Source organism: Acomys russatus, chromosome 4 (assembly GCF_903995435.1).
Source record: "Acomys russatus chromosome 4, mAcoRus1.1, whole genome shotgun sequence".
In the NCBI taxonomy this organism is placed as follows: Eukaryota; Metazoa; Chordata; class Mammalia; order Rodentia; family Muridae; genus Acomys; species Acomys russatus.
Window position 1 is genome coordinate 22,326,358 of NC_067140.1, and position 13,882 is coordinate 22,340,239.

A 13,882-nucleotide genomic window follows, 5' to 3' on the forward strand; every position below is an offset into this window, starting at 1 on the left:
TCAAGTTTAAGAACACACATTTCCCCAACCCCCATGGTTCACCTTCCCCCGCTGTCAGCATCCAGTTCTCGTGCATTCTTCAGCAGGGTCCCCCCCAGTTCATCCATCTATAACAAGAGTGAGTCTATAAAAGAAACCATTAAAGCCGGCCCCCGAGGAATTGTGCTTCCCCCCTGGAAGGCTTTTAGGGCAGAATAAAAATACCTTGCCTGAAACCCTGATGCCCCTCTGGACCCCTTAAAATCCAGGTGCCAAGAGTGGCCCCAGCCCCGGCAGCCCTCTTGACCTGCCGGCTAGTGCTGGAGGTTGCCAGCAAAGCCACCTCCAGCCGTCACAACCTCTGCTAAGAAAGAACCAAAACCCACGCCTGCCACCAGGATGAGGCCACCAGTCTCAGGTCCCTGTTTCCCTAGTTAATGGAGCTCTTTTCACCCAGGCAGATTTGCTCAAGCTGACTCCACCCTGGCCTCCAGGCTGGGTACAAGGTGGTTTAAGAGGCACCTAATCCTCTTGCACAGTCGCTGTCACTGCTCTGGGGTGAGACATGACCCAGTTCAGCCAAAACACAGAAGAGAGGTGTCCTGGAAATTTCTAGAAAACATACTTGCTGCTATTATGTTCAGAAGAAACCTATTCTCTCAGTAGTATAAGAGTCACCTGCATTGTAGGGGTTACCAGTGAACAAATATCTCCATCTACTGAGTTCAGGGAAACCATGTTTTCAAACAAGGGCTACCCACGGGAGGAACCTCTTGTGACACAGCTGTCACAGGATTCAAGGGAGCCTGCAGCCTGGATTCTCATCCCAACCATCACCATGAATGCCCTACCTTGAAGACTAAATCTAGAACCTGGTATATGGCTGTTCCTCCCCGACCCCCACCCCCACCCCCAAAGGCTGTGGACAGAGAACATGGGCACAGGCAGACTTTGGGCCCAGCATGGAGCCGGCCCTCAGGAGCGAATGCTCCTTCTGACCTCATCGCCTAACATGGGGACAGGTTCAGGGTTTCTATGTAAAGCCTGGAAGACATCCCAACTACATTCATTTGCCTTCAGCAGAAAGCAGGGTCGGGAAACCGGCTGGGGCATCTTTAGAAAGACATAAACACACCCCTATTAAGAGTGACGGCTCCCCTTCTTTGCCAAGGTGGCTAAATTTAGAACCGGAGACACACCTCTGGGAGAGTCTGAGGAACTTTCCCAAGAGGCTTAACTGGAGAGGGAAGACCACCATGAACGTGGTGGCCCACAGGCCCACACGGAGTGAGAGGGAGCGAGCAGAGCTGCAGCATTCATTCACCTAGCTCTCTGCTTCCTGAGAGCCGACATTGTAACCAGTTGCTAGTGTCCCTGCAGTGACAGAATGTCCCCTCAAACCATGACACAAAGAAGGCCCCCTGCTCCTTTAAGCTGCACTTGTGGGGTGTTTTGTCACGGCCATGTGGCTAACATAGCCCACACCACACATCAAGTCCACAGCAGCACTATTTGCAATAGTCTGGAAGCAAAAAGCCCAGCATGGCACCTGAGGGACGAAGAGGGCAGGAAGGGTACACTATAGGTATGGGTCCCAGAGAGTGTTCTATGTACTGCGGGGTGCTCAAGCAGCTTCCACCCAGGACCCCAGACACTGTCACACGTCTCCTCAGAAGCAAAAGACCCTGGATGGAAAGCTACAGCTGTCATAAGAGTTCATATACAACGTAATCAAAACAATCATTGACGTGTGGCTCCCAGGCAGAGCACTTGTCCAGCATGAGGGAGGCCCTGGGTCATGCCCAGCATTTGGTAGATGACAAATCACAACTGACCTGTTCTATACAGAGGTGTGTCTGTAGACAGTCACACACATATACACACAGGCACACACACACACACACACACACACACACACACACACACACACACACACACACACACGCATACATATTTGATATATGGTCTCATTACACATCCCAGGCCAACCTTGAACCTACTTCTCCTCCGGAGGGCTGGGGTTACAGGCATGAGCCACCATGCTGTGCTCTTCCTTTTGATATTGAACAAGGGGGCAGTTTCAAAAGAGTGATTGTAAGAATTCATTTCCCTTTGAGATGTTTCTGCATGACACTTTTAGTTAGGGCTCCTAATTACTTGTTTTGACTGTTTGTACTTAAACATCCAGCAAGTTCCTGAACTGAGGTACGGGGTAGAAGTGGGTGAAGTAATTAATCCAGGCAGAAAAAAAGATACATACATAATACTTTGAATCATAAAATCTCTGGCTTTGGCAAAATTAAAAAAAAAAAAAAAAACTTTCTAATGTAGCCAAGGGTTAGCTGGATGAGTATTTTTGTCCAAGCCCACAGATTTGCCTATGAAAAAGCAGGGTTTGGAAATATGAGAGCAGGTTGCCCCAAATGAAACCATTACAAGTGTTCACTGCCACACAAATTCAACTGGCATCTTCTGTCTCCTAAGCCTGGGTTGGGACAGTTTTCTCACTGTGTCCTAAGGACCTCTTTGGAGCTACAACACGCAGCAGGGGCATGCGTACCTGCGCCTGCCAGGCAGGCAGGATGAGGCCAGAGGTGGCTGGTCCCTCCTGGAACTCACACTGGTCCTTTTTGTTGTTGCTCCCTCGTTTTGTGTTTTGAAGCAAGGTCTCACATGGCCCAGGCTAGTGTTAAATTCATTATAGAGCAGGGGCTGGCCTTGAACTTCCTGTCCTCCTGCCTCTACCTCTAGAGGGCTGGAATTCCAGGCGTGCACCACACAACCCCTTTACGAGGTGCTAGAGATCAAACCCAGGACTTCAAACAAGGTGGGAAGTCTCCACCAAGTCACAGCCCCGCCTGTTTACTTTTTTTTTTTTTTTTAAATAATAGTAAAAATTACTTTTTAGAGGTTGAGGGTTTTTTTTAATGGTGTTTTGTTTGCAAATCTGTATTCTGACATGTGTGCCAACAGCCAGTTGAGTCAATACATAATAGTGCTGCCATAACACCACACACACACACACACACACACACACACACACACACACACACACACACCACATACACTACACACTACATACACACACACACATATATATACATGCACACATACCACATACACCACACACCACTGCCTCTTCTAGTTCTCAGCAGGGGGCTCCTGCCACACACCATGGTCTAGGGATGTAAATGTCAGGGGGAGCCCAACGTCCCTGGCAAATCCCTCAGGGGGACCATCTTGATCCACTAAGTGTGATTTGGGGCCTCACTAGGGCTCCATCACATGTACTTGCCAGTCTTCTGCACTGACCTACTTCAGTGTTTGTGTCTTCCAGATTCTTCCATGAAGCCCCATTTCCATTACTTCCTTATATTGCTGAGTAGTATGTCACAACATACATCAGAGTCCATTTGTCTGGTCACTGGATGAGACCCTCGTAGTGCCCAGGACTGGTGATTTTGGATATAGTGGGAAGCAGCCACACACAGGTTGTCATGAGAACCTGCCTTCTCATTTCCTGATGCAGAGTAGAAGATCCTTCATGTCCCCAGCTCCTCCAACTCAACTCGGCACACTGCAGAGGAAGGGCCAGAAGAGCTCAGCGAGGCTCACCCAGAGGCCCAGGCAGAGAGTCTAGAGGGCAGAGGGAGCTAGCTGCTGGCCTCTCTGCCCACCCCTGTTCTCTGGCCCTCCCTCCTCTTCAGAGGCAGACTAGAATTTCTCCCACCTCACTTGTTCTGGGGCTGGGTGCTGCCGGCTTCTAGGAAGTGTCTTCCTCCCTAACAAGGCTGGCATGAGGAGAAGTGTGAATCCCTTCTCCTTCCACACCTGGGGGCCTGAGCCGGAGGCAGTCATTTTGCCAAGTGTGCTGTGCTAAGGTCTGGGCCAAAATGCCAATGTGCTTAAGTGATGGGCCAAAAGAGAAAAGCCATGATACCACAGACACTCTAGTCCAGGAATCAGCAAATTACATCTGGCCAACTGCCTGCTTTATCAAATAAAGTTTTATTAGAACACAGCCGGTGCACAGTCAGAAATGCAGCCTCTGGCTGCCCTCGTGCTAACAAGTCCCCCTCCAAACATGAAATACCCAGCCTCTGGAATGTTCTAGAGGTGTTTGCTGACATTCACTCTAACCCACACTGATTCTGGTCCTGCTTATTTCTAGTTGGTAGAGCGCTGGTCTAGCATGCACAGAGCCCTGGGGTCGATCTCTGACGCTGCATAAAACCAGGCCTGGTGGTACAGGCTTTAATGCTAGCATTGGCAAGACAGAGGAAGAAAGACTGGAAGTTTAAGGTCACCCTTAACTATATATAACAAGTTTGAGACCAGCTTGAGCTGCATGAGGCCTTAACTTAAAAAAAGAAAGGAAGGAAGGAAGGAAGAAAACCATTGGTACTCCCCAAAGATAAGACTCCATCATGTTTCTGCTAAGTGCCAGTGTGACAACCACCCTTCTTTACACCAATGTGAGCCACTGCAGCAGAGGGTGGAGATGGAATCCATACCTGGCTAGCTGACTCAAGATGGCCTACTTCACTTTGCACCACTCACCAAAGTGTCCAGGCAGATGTCAGGACCAGGTCTGAGGGGGGCCTTCCAAGAAGCCATCAGGTAGGCATGGAGCCCTGGGCAATGAGTTAAGGGCAGGGACCAGCATGCACTGGGGCACTCGGGGCATGGGCAGAATCAGAAAGCTCAGCAGCTGAGAGCTCTTAGAAATATTTCAGAGCAGGCAGAGAGTACAAATGGGGCTTCTGGAAAAGGAGGGTGCATCCTCCCACATGGAGGGTGGTGCCCCGCTTTCCTGTGGCTTCTTTGCTCTCTAGGCCCAGGACCCCAGCCATACCACGGAGAGCCCAAGAATGTTCTTCATTAATTATAGAAAAATGGGTTCCAGCCACTGCTTCGGAAGGCTCAAGGTCCCAGGGACAAGTGAGAATGTAGTTAACCCTTGTGACCTCTTTCTGGCTCCAGAAAATCAATTCAGCCCAGACCTAGAGAGCCTATCCTGGGAGGATACATCTCAGCTGTTGGGCCATTGGGCCTGTTCTGTTCTCTGTCTTCTGGGATTCTCGGTGAAAAGGAAGTGAAGTCATGTTGGAGTGCAGAGGTGCCTCTAACCAGCTGTGTTGTGAGATTACCCATCAGACTAGCTTTACACCGTAGCGTCCCCAACTACAGGCCGGAGGCTCCGCTCCTGCCTTCTTCCCAGCTGCCCCAGCATCACATTTGGACAGCACATGCCCTTTGGTCCTTTAAATGCCCTGTGACCATATCTGATCCACCTGGGATGGTCAAGAGGAGGAACACGAGTTCCCGTGTGCCAGAGCAGAAAATCCAGGGGCAACACACACACACACACACACAGAGGAGGGGGGAAGGAGGGAGGGGGCACACATGCTTTGGAAGGTAGAGGTAGGGTGAGAAAAAAAAGAGAAGGTGCACTGTGGTCTCGAAGCTTAGGAGATAAGGCATAAGTCCTGCTTTGTGAAGAAACTGTGGTGATGGGAGGGAGGTGGGTGCGGTGGATGGGAGCGCCAGACCGTCTTCTGAGATTGGCAGGGTCAATAGGTGTTTCTTCTTGGAGCAGGCAAGTGAGCAAAGAGTGGAGGCTGGGGGATGACCACAGACAGTGGCAACAGGGTGGCTGGGACCTTCCTGGTGGAAACAAGGTGCCTCTGCATGGGCAGGAGTCAGTGTCTGTCTGTGAGTGACTCCACTCCCTACAGTAGACTTTGGAGATGAAAGGCAACTTGGGAAAGTAGGTATGTCCATTTGTGCATCACAGGAGCCCTTCTGAGCCCTCCCCACAATGCAAAGAGAGTCTTTGACCCTCTCCTTCAGTGTGAGGCCTCTGCTACTGTCCATTTCCTTGGGAGAGGCTGTGGGTCACCTGATAGTAAATCTACTTTTTTAGGCTGTTTGTTGAATGGCTACATAAGTTTCCAACCTCTGCGGATCAACAGGCTATTGGCTGCAGAAGCTGCTCTGAACACACGGGCATGGGGTTGGGGGAGGGATCAGCGTGGCTCCACGGTACCCTGGACCACCACATCAACCAGGACACTGAGGGCTCCCTGAGTGGGCTCTGGTGTCTCTTCAAACAGAAAGGAAACTTTTGGGGGGGGGTTGGTTTTTGTTTTCTGTTTGAGTCCCAATCTATAGCTCAAGGTGGCCTGAAACTATGTAACCCAGTCTAACATCAAATTCGTGGCAATCCACCTGCCTCTACCTCCCATTTGCTGCCATAACAGATGTAAGCCGCACCACCATACCCTGCTGAGAAAATGTCTTATTTTCACCTCCTGCCAGGATTATTCATGCCAACACAGTCATAAAAAGTGGAATGCAGGCCATGCCATGTGGAGACACGCTCATCCCGCAGGCCCCACAGGCAATCTCTTCTCTCTTTACCCCAGGAGAGAGGAGTGTGCAGAGGCTTGGGCCTCTTCTGATTGGCCCTGGTGACTCCAGCATAGCCCCTTAAGCATCCACTGTCCCCACAACTCCCTCCCTCACCAGGTCACAGGTACCACATTCCTCAAAGGTGTTCCCAGTAAAGAACCCGAGTCCCGCGTTCTGAACTGAGAGCCACACATGACTTAAACCCCCAGCTTCCTCCACGTCAGTTTCCTTGTTTGCAAAAGGTTGTGAGGAGCTGCTGTGCTCCCTGGGCAGAGCAACTGCGAGAATTAAGAAAATCAGCAGTAACATAGACATCTACCCTTTGGGAGCACGGAGTCAGGGCTGCCCCAAGGCTCAGCATCTTCCATGAACTCACTCGTCATCCTCCCAGCTGCTGCAGAGGAGGTCATCTATCTGCCCATGGAGAGCATGAAGGGATGGAGACTCCAAGAGGTTGGATGGGCTGAAACCACACAGGGACCTGAGGAGCAGCAATGGTGGCCCAGGGACCACTGGACTGTCCTGCTTCCAGTAGCTACAGGTGAGAGAGAGAGTCAAAGCCACAGGAGCCTGCTTGGGTAACCATCCTCTATTCTCTCCTATTCTACCCTACCCCACATCCCCCACGAGCCGCACCAACCTGGTGTGCAGGAAGGACATGGCTGGCCCGGGAGTAGAGAAAGTAGGCCATTGGGCTTTGGCAGGAGGAGCCACCACCTTTCCTGTGGTCTCTCCTGTGTGAAAAGCAGAGTCACAAGCCCCTTCCCCCTCATCCATCCATCCATCCATCCATCCATCCATCTCCTGCTGCATGCCTGTCTTCTGAGAGCCAAGGAGTCCAGAAGGTGTCGACTTCCGTCCAACACCACATGCTCGACACCGGAGGCCAGCTGTGATGCTTTGGTGACTAACAGGGGGCTGCAGCTGGAAGGAGGGGTAACAGGGGCAGGCTTTGCACACTGCCTGGGTGGTCTAGGAAGGGCACTTCTGACCCAGGACCTCCCTCAGGGCCAGATGGAGGAAGTGAGCGATGGGCGTGCTGGGGACTCTGCAACTTGCCATCTGGTAGGGTCTGATGTCAGGCCAAAAAAACATCAGGCTGCCAGAAAGAACTCTGCGGTGTTGGCACTTGGATGGAGGCAGATGTCCTTGAGCATGGAGGGAAACTGAGGCCTGACAGGCAAACCAGCTTCCAATTCTGGCTGAAGACTGGCCTTCTTCACCCAGGTGGTGTAGCCTCAAGGCTTGGCAGTCTGGATTTCACTGTTAGCGTCAGGGTGAGGATTGGTGCCCTGCTTCCTTCCACCCTAGTGCCACCCTGAGTTTGCCCTCTGTGGGAGCTATCCAAAACACTGAGGTTCCCTGAGTTAGTTCAGATCCCCAGGGTGGGCACAGGGGACTCTGCTGTTAGCTCAGGGCTCAGCACACAGTGGCTGCTGATGACACTGACTTCCTAGTGGGCTCGTGAGCCTTTCACCCATGCAGTTTGCAAGTGCGGCGTCTGTCAGTCAGCCAGCTCTCCACATAAGCAGGGTGTGAGAGGGTCACTATTGTTGTTACCTAGCCAGACCCCAAGGTGCCCAAGAACATGGTCATGAGTCACCTTTGGGGACTTGCTGTTGGGGCGCGTGGATGGGGACCCTGCGCACTGGTGGCCACCGGATGGGGAAGACTATGAGCCTGAGGGTAGGAAGTGCCAGTCACCTTACTCTGTAGCATGTCCCCAGAGGTCCTTACCCACACAGCCAAATGACCTCCTCGGCATATCTGTCAGGATGGTCTGAGGGCAGGCCTGCCCTGGCCAGGTGACCAATGAAAGCCCTTCCTGGGAAATCTCTACACCTGGGCAGGTATGCCTTCCCTTCTGTGCCTCACTCAGGAGGCAGGTACAGCCTGAGCCTCACCCTGACAGGACAGTCTTTTAGCTCCCAGCCTGGAGGGCTGGAGGGGCCTTCCAGATGGGTTGCTGATATTTGGAGCTCCAGTGGGCACTCGGGTACTTGGCTTCCTCTCCTGCACTGTGAACTGTTGATGATGACATCTCCTTACTGTGTGGCCATGGCATATCCAGAGGCAACGAGGTAAGACTCTCGTGCAGACTGGCTGCCACTTGGCCCAGTGGATGAGCATCCTGAACTGCCCCACACAGGAACTGCTGTTGGCCCATTTTCTAGAAGAGAGCTGTTCTTGATAATCTATCCTGGGAACAGCAAGGCTGGGATTTGAGCCACCTGGTTCTAAGCCCCAAACTGCCCTACCCCAAAGCCTGCTGAGCCCCAACACAGTTCTGGGAAAGGAGAGAAGAGGGTAATAACCCTGGCCACTGAGTACAAGCCTCCTAAGAGGAAAATCAAAGCTGAGCCCGGGAGCCAGCAAGGCCGGCAGGATACAGACACCCAGGATCCACGGGTCAAGCTAGAAGCCCCAACAGGTGTCCCCAAATCCAAAGAAAGGGCCACTGTGAAGAGGGAAGTGAAGCTTCACCCTCACCTCCACACTCCATCCTCATTTTTATCTCATCTCCCACATGCCCACAGGGACTGTTTTTTTTTTGTTTTGTTTTGTTTTGTTTTGTTTTGAGACAGTGTTTCTCTGTGTAGCCTTGGCTGTCCTGGACTCGCTTTGTAGACCAGGCTGGCCTCAAACTCAACGATCCACCTGCCTCTGCCTCCCGAGTGCTGGGATTAAAGGCGTGCACCACCACGCTCAGCCCCACGGGGACTTTTAAGAGATGAATTATTCTGTGGCAGCAAACATTCTGAATTCTTGTATGCGAAACCCTCACCAGGAGATTAACAAGGAGCACTGGCAAAACGGTCTCTGGTAAGTCCTGAAGAGAAGAAGCCTGTTTAGTTTTTTTTCCGGCTGGCATTCCTCGTACTTAACAGACTGTGAGCCCTTCCCTCAGAGGGTCACCTGCATCTCTTCAGGGAGCACTGGCTGAGGAAGGCTGGTGCAGGCCCAGTGCTGTACACTTTCCTGAGAAGTTGTCTTTGTCAAAAGGGCCACTACATATGCCCAGCTTGGCAGGTTATCGGGTGTCTGTCACAGCTACTCAACTCTGTGACTGGAGCTCTAAAGCCACTGTGGACCACAGGGACAGATGGGCGTGGCTGCTGCCACCTGACACATTTGGGAACAACGAAGTGAATATCCTATCACTCCTTGTGCCAAGCAGTTTTCTTCTGGTTTGTCGGAAACCATTTAAAAAATATGAAAACTCAGGCTGGGGAGGTGACCGGTGGGCAAAGTGCTCTCCAGGCAGGCACAAGGATGTGACCGGATCCCCAGCAACCATGTAAAAAGCAGAGCACGGCAGCATGCACGGGTAACTAACTCCAGCATTACAGCTCAGTGGCTGGGGAGGGGAGGCAGGTGATAGAGAGTGACAGGGGAAGACAGCTGGCCTTGACCTCTGACCTCCAACACACCCGTGCATGTATATCAATGCACACCCACCCCCTGCGTACCCATGCCTATACACACAGACACGTTCACTCACACAGTAAAACACAGGAAAAGTCAAAAGTGACAAAAACAGGCTTCAAGCTGAAAGGGGCCTTCAGGGTGTCGTTTGTTTACCAACCCCTAACACAGAAAACTGAGCTCTAGTATATCCAGAGACCTCTGTGGGTCTCTGGAAAAGCTGATAAAGACTGAGAGGGAGTGATTCAAACAAGGTGGCCTCCACATAGCCTTGAACTTAGGTGAGCTTTCTGAAGATCAGGCAAAAGGAATGCTCTAGAAGGTGTGTGTGTGGGGGCGAGGGGGGCACACAATCAGGATTGCCCCAGTTCTCTACCACTAACAATGGCTTCTCCAGGACTTTGCAACTCAGACCACTATTGTATCTTTGGTGCATCAGTCTCAGCCCACAGAGAACTCAAGCAACGTCTGAAGACATTTTGGGTGGTAGTATCACCATCCAGTGCTTAGATGGTCGGGGATGCTGGCCACCATGTTCCATTGCTCAGGATGCCAGGAGTGCTGAGGACAAGGAGCCAAAACCTGCCTGATACACCCCGCTGTGCTGTGTGTGTTGTGTCACCTCGGGGACCTTATGCAGTTTTCCCGAAGCAGGACTGGACTGACCCAAACTTCCACATTTCTAAGCAACTGCCACCCTCTGAGCAGTGAGGCCACTCCTGGCCAGCTTGCCCAGCTTCTGATCTTCTCCTGTGAGGAACAAGAGGATGTGCTGGGTGTACGTGAGAAACCAGAGGTGAGGCCGACTGAGGCGGGAGCAGGCAGAGGACAAACGAATGGGTGAGTGGCTGAGGAGCCCCTCCTGGAGGTTTCCTTTGGGCTAGAGGTGCTGATGCTTAGAACTCACCGTCCAGGGTCTCCACAGAGAGCTGCAGGCCCAGGTTGTGCCGAGGGTTGACCACCCAGTGGTTGCTGGTGGCTGTGATGTCAAACACCAGCCAGCCCTCCTCAGAAGCCCAGAGGGTGCGGCTGTCCAGCAAGAAGAGGTCAGACTCCCTGGAAAGAGAAGAGAGAGACACAGGCTCAGGGTTAGGCAGGTCACAGCTCAGCCACCTTCACAGTCAGCATCTTACCAGACAGGAGAAGTCCTGTGTAGCAAACAGGACAAGTTGCGGCTGGGCACCAGTCCCCTACATACACAGGCTTGTCAGAAGAGACCTGGGCACAATGGCCTCTTAGCAGCTGTGATGGAGAAAAAATATATATATATAGAATTTCCAGGAAGTGGGGAACAGACCCAAGGCCATCTCTCTCTACCAGATGTCAGGGGGCCCCAGCAGGACACAGGAGAGGTAGGAATATTCAGTCTACAAGTTTCTAGGGAAGAAGGCAATGCCAACAAGGTAATTCACCAGGTGTTCGGCACCACACCAAGAACTCCATGCACCCTGTGAGAGGCGGAAGGTGGCTGGCTGGCTGGCTGGCTGGCCAGGGGTTGGAGCAGTAGATGGATTTGTGGGTAGAAAATGGACGGGTAGGTTAAGCGAGTGGACGAATAGGCAGATGAAAGGTGAATGGGTGGGTAAGTAGGTAGACAAGTAGGCAGAGAGGTGAGAGACGGATAGACGATGGGAGAAATGGATGAGTGGATGAGTAGATGGGTGGATGCATGGATAAGTGAACGGATGTGAATACGGTGGATAGAAGGGTGAGTGGATAACAGATGAGTTGATAGAAATACTCGATAGATGACATACGGCTGGGTGGATGGATAAGAGAGGACTGGTAAAGAAAAGGAGATGGATGGGCAGGTGGATGTGGAGGTAGGTGGAGGACAGATGAGTGGTTCGATGGATACCACCCCTGCCTTGCATACAATATGTGAGGGATTCATACAGCTCTGTGGACTTTTAGTTATATCAAGACTCAGCGTCAACATTCGGAGCCCTTCGGTGGCCGACTGAAATACTAGAGCACCTATGCTGTTCTGGCACTGGGGTGCAGTGAGGCACCTCTCCAACCTGGACCCTTCCCCGAGCCCCTCACCTTCCCTGGAACAGGGTACGTTTTCGCTGCTCACACACAAAGACCTCAGATGTGGCAACTGTTGGCTGAGCACAGTTCCCTTGGTAGGCTCTGAAGAAGAAAGCTCAGCCAGAATCCTGTCACTGTGTCCTCGAAACAATCACTGGGCACATCTCCCTGGGCAGGACAGAGCTGCAGAAGGCAGGCCGGTGGGGCTTTGTCTCGACTCTCGGAGCCTTTGACAAGTCACACTCGTTGCTGTGTGTTCCACTGAGCCGGCAGCCAGAACCACACCTGATGCCAGTCTAGAAAGAGTCTCCAGTCTGTCCCTGCTCCCTCCTCCTCCTAAACTACTGCTGGACACCCCCAGTCATCGGTCCCACATATCTCAGACATCTCCGAGTTCTCTCTCTCTGCTGGGAGCCACAGTGCATTTTACAGCCACCAGGTCCACCAACACACACAAGGCAGCGAGTGAAATTGTAACTGGACCCTTAGCACTTAGACCCATAGCCAGCGTTTTCAACTTCTCTTCACTCAGAACCCATTGGCACTGCTCTGGGAGTTCAACAGTCGCTCAGAAACCAAATGAGGACACAGTCAGACTCAGTGAGCCAGTGCCAAGGCAGGCATGAGGGGACTGGCGGTCTCATGGGTCAGAGTCATCAAAGGAATGTTCTGAACTGTTTCTCCCACTTCTCATTCCTCCCATCAAAAGAGTAGACACAGAGAACCTAGGTGGCCTAGGCAAGTCTCACGCCGAGGCTTGGAAGTGGTGGGCAGGGCACTTCAGACATGGACAGCATCACCAAGACCAGAGGTGGAGGTGTGGGTGGTCCTGATGCACACTCCCTCACGCCTGACTTAGAAGACGCTGAACAACATCATTGTTCCAGCCAGAGTGCTGTGCCTCTTCCCAAACTCATGTTGGAAGCTAATCTACAACATGGCACTACTAAGAGGTGGGAGCTGTTCAAGGCAACGCAGGCACTGCCCTTGTGATAGGACTAGTCCTCGGGAGAGGTTTAGAGGGAGAGCATTTGATCCCCTTTGTGCATTCCCCTTCCTCAGGATGTAGTAACAAGGTGCCATATTGAAACAGAGTTAACATTTTCGGACACTGCCAGACACAGACACAGTCCCCACTGGCGCCTTGACCTCCAACCTCCAGAACTATGAACACAAATTTCTGTTCTTGTAAGTTTTCCAGTCTTGGGAAATTTGTTACAGCCACAGAAACAAACTAAGATGCTACAAATGCTCATCTTAAACCAGCAGTGAATCAGCAGGCGGACAAGAGCCTATGTTGTCCCTTAGGAGGCCAGACCAAAGTCACTACACAGCTGTAGTAGTTTGTCGTCTCAGTTACTCTTTACAGGGACAAAAGCTTTGTTAGGGTCACACGGGGTTTGAAAGACCCTAAATTTGACTTTGATGACCAAGCTGAACAATTGTAACAACTTAGTCTTCAGTACCCACTTACTGTCCTACCCAGATACGGTGATGTCAGGACCTGTTTGGGGGGATATCTTACATGGCTTTCAAAGCCACATACAGGCACATCTGACTAGCTCCATCTTTAGTTTGCTGACGAGGGCTTCCCTGACACTGGAGCGCTCCTGGGACTGTCAGTGAAGTGGCTCGCTACCCTGTCAGTGGATGGAAGGAAAAAGATGTCACTCCAAGTCAAGGGTGGGACATTTGCTCCAAGCTCGAGATGAGAAACCTGGGTGGTGGCGTTGCTGGGAAGTTAGATGTGCAGGAGGATGGGAGCAGATGCTGGCACAGGAAGCAATGCTCGTGACCAGGGGACAGAGCAAGCCTTCACACAGGCTGCCCTGCCCACACACGCTAAGCCTTCTTTCATTAAAGGCCAGGACACCAAGGCCAGATGTGTCAGGCCAGAAGTGACTCATCCCCAGATCACCAGGAAGGCGGCCACTCCTCGGACCCATCACAGTTGCAATTGATCTCAGGCATGCATGGAAGAGCCGCACCTCATCTGAACGGACAGGAGTGGGATGGAGGCATACAGATA

General features: G+C 51.9%; 1 protein-coding gene across 1 annotated transcript in view; it reads right to left on the reverse strand.

Annotated features, from left to right (window-relative positions):
• The window catches only part of Bmp7 (bone morphogenetic protein 7), a 72,123-nt gene that overhangs the window by 11,987 nt on the left and 46,254 nt on the right, over nucleotides 1-13,882 (reverse strand). The window contains exon 3 of the mRNA XM_051143890.1: nucleotides 10,727-10,875. Within this exon, the coding sequence (XP_050999847.1) occupies nucleotides 10,727-10,875 (149 nt within the window). The remainder of the gene's footprint in view (nucleotides 1-10,726; nucleotides 10,876-13,882) is intronic.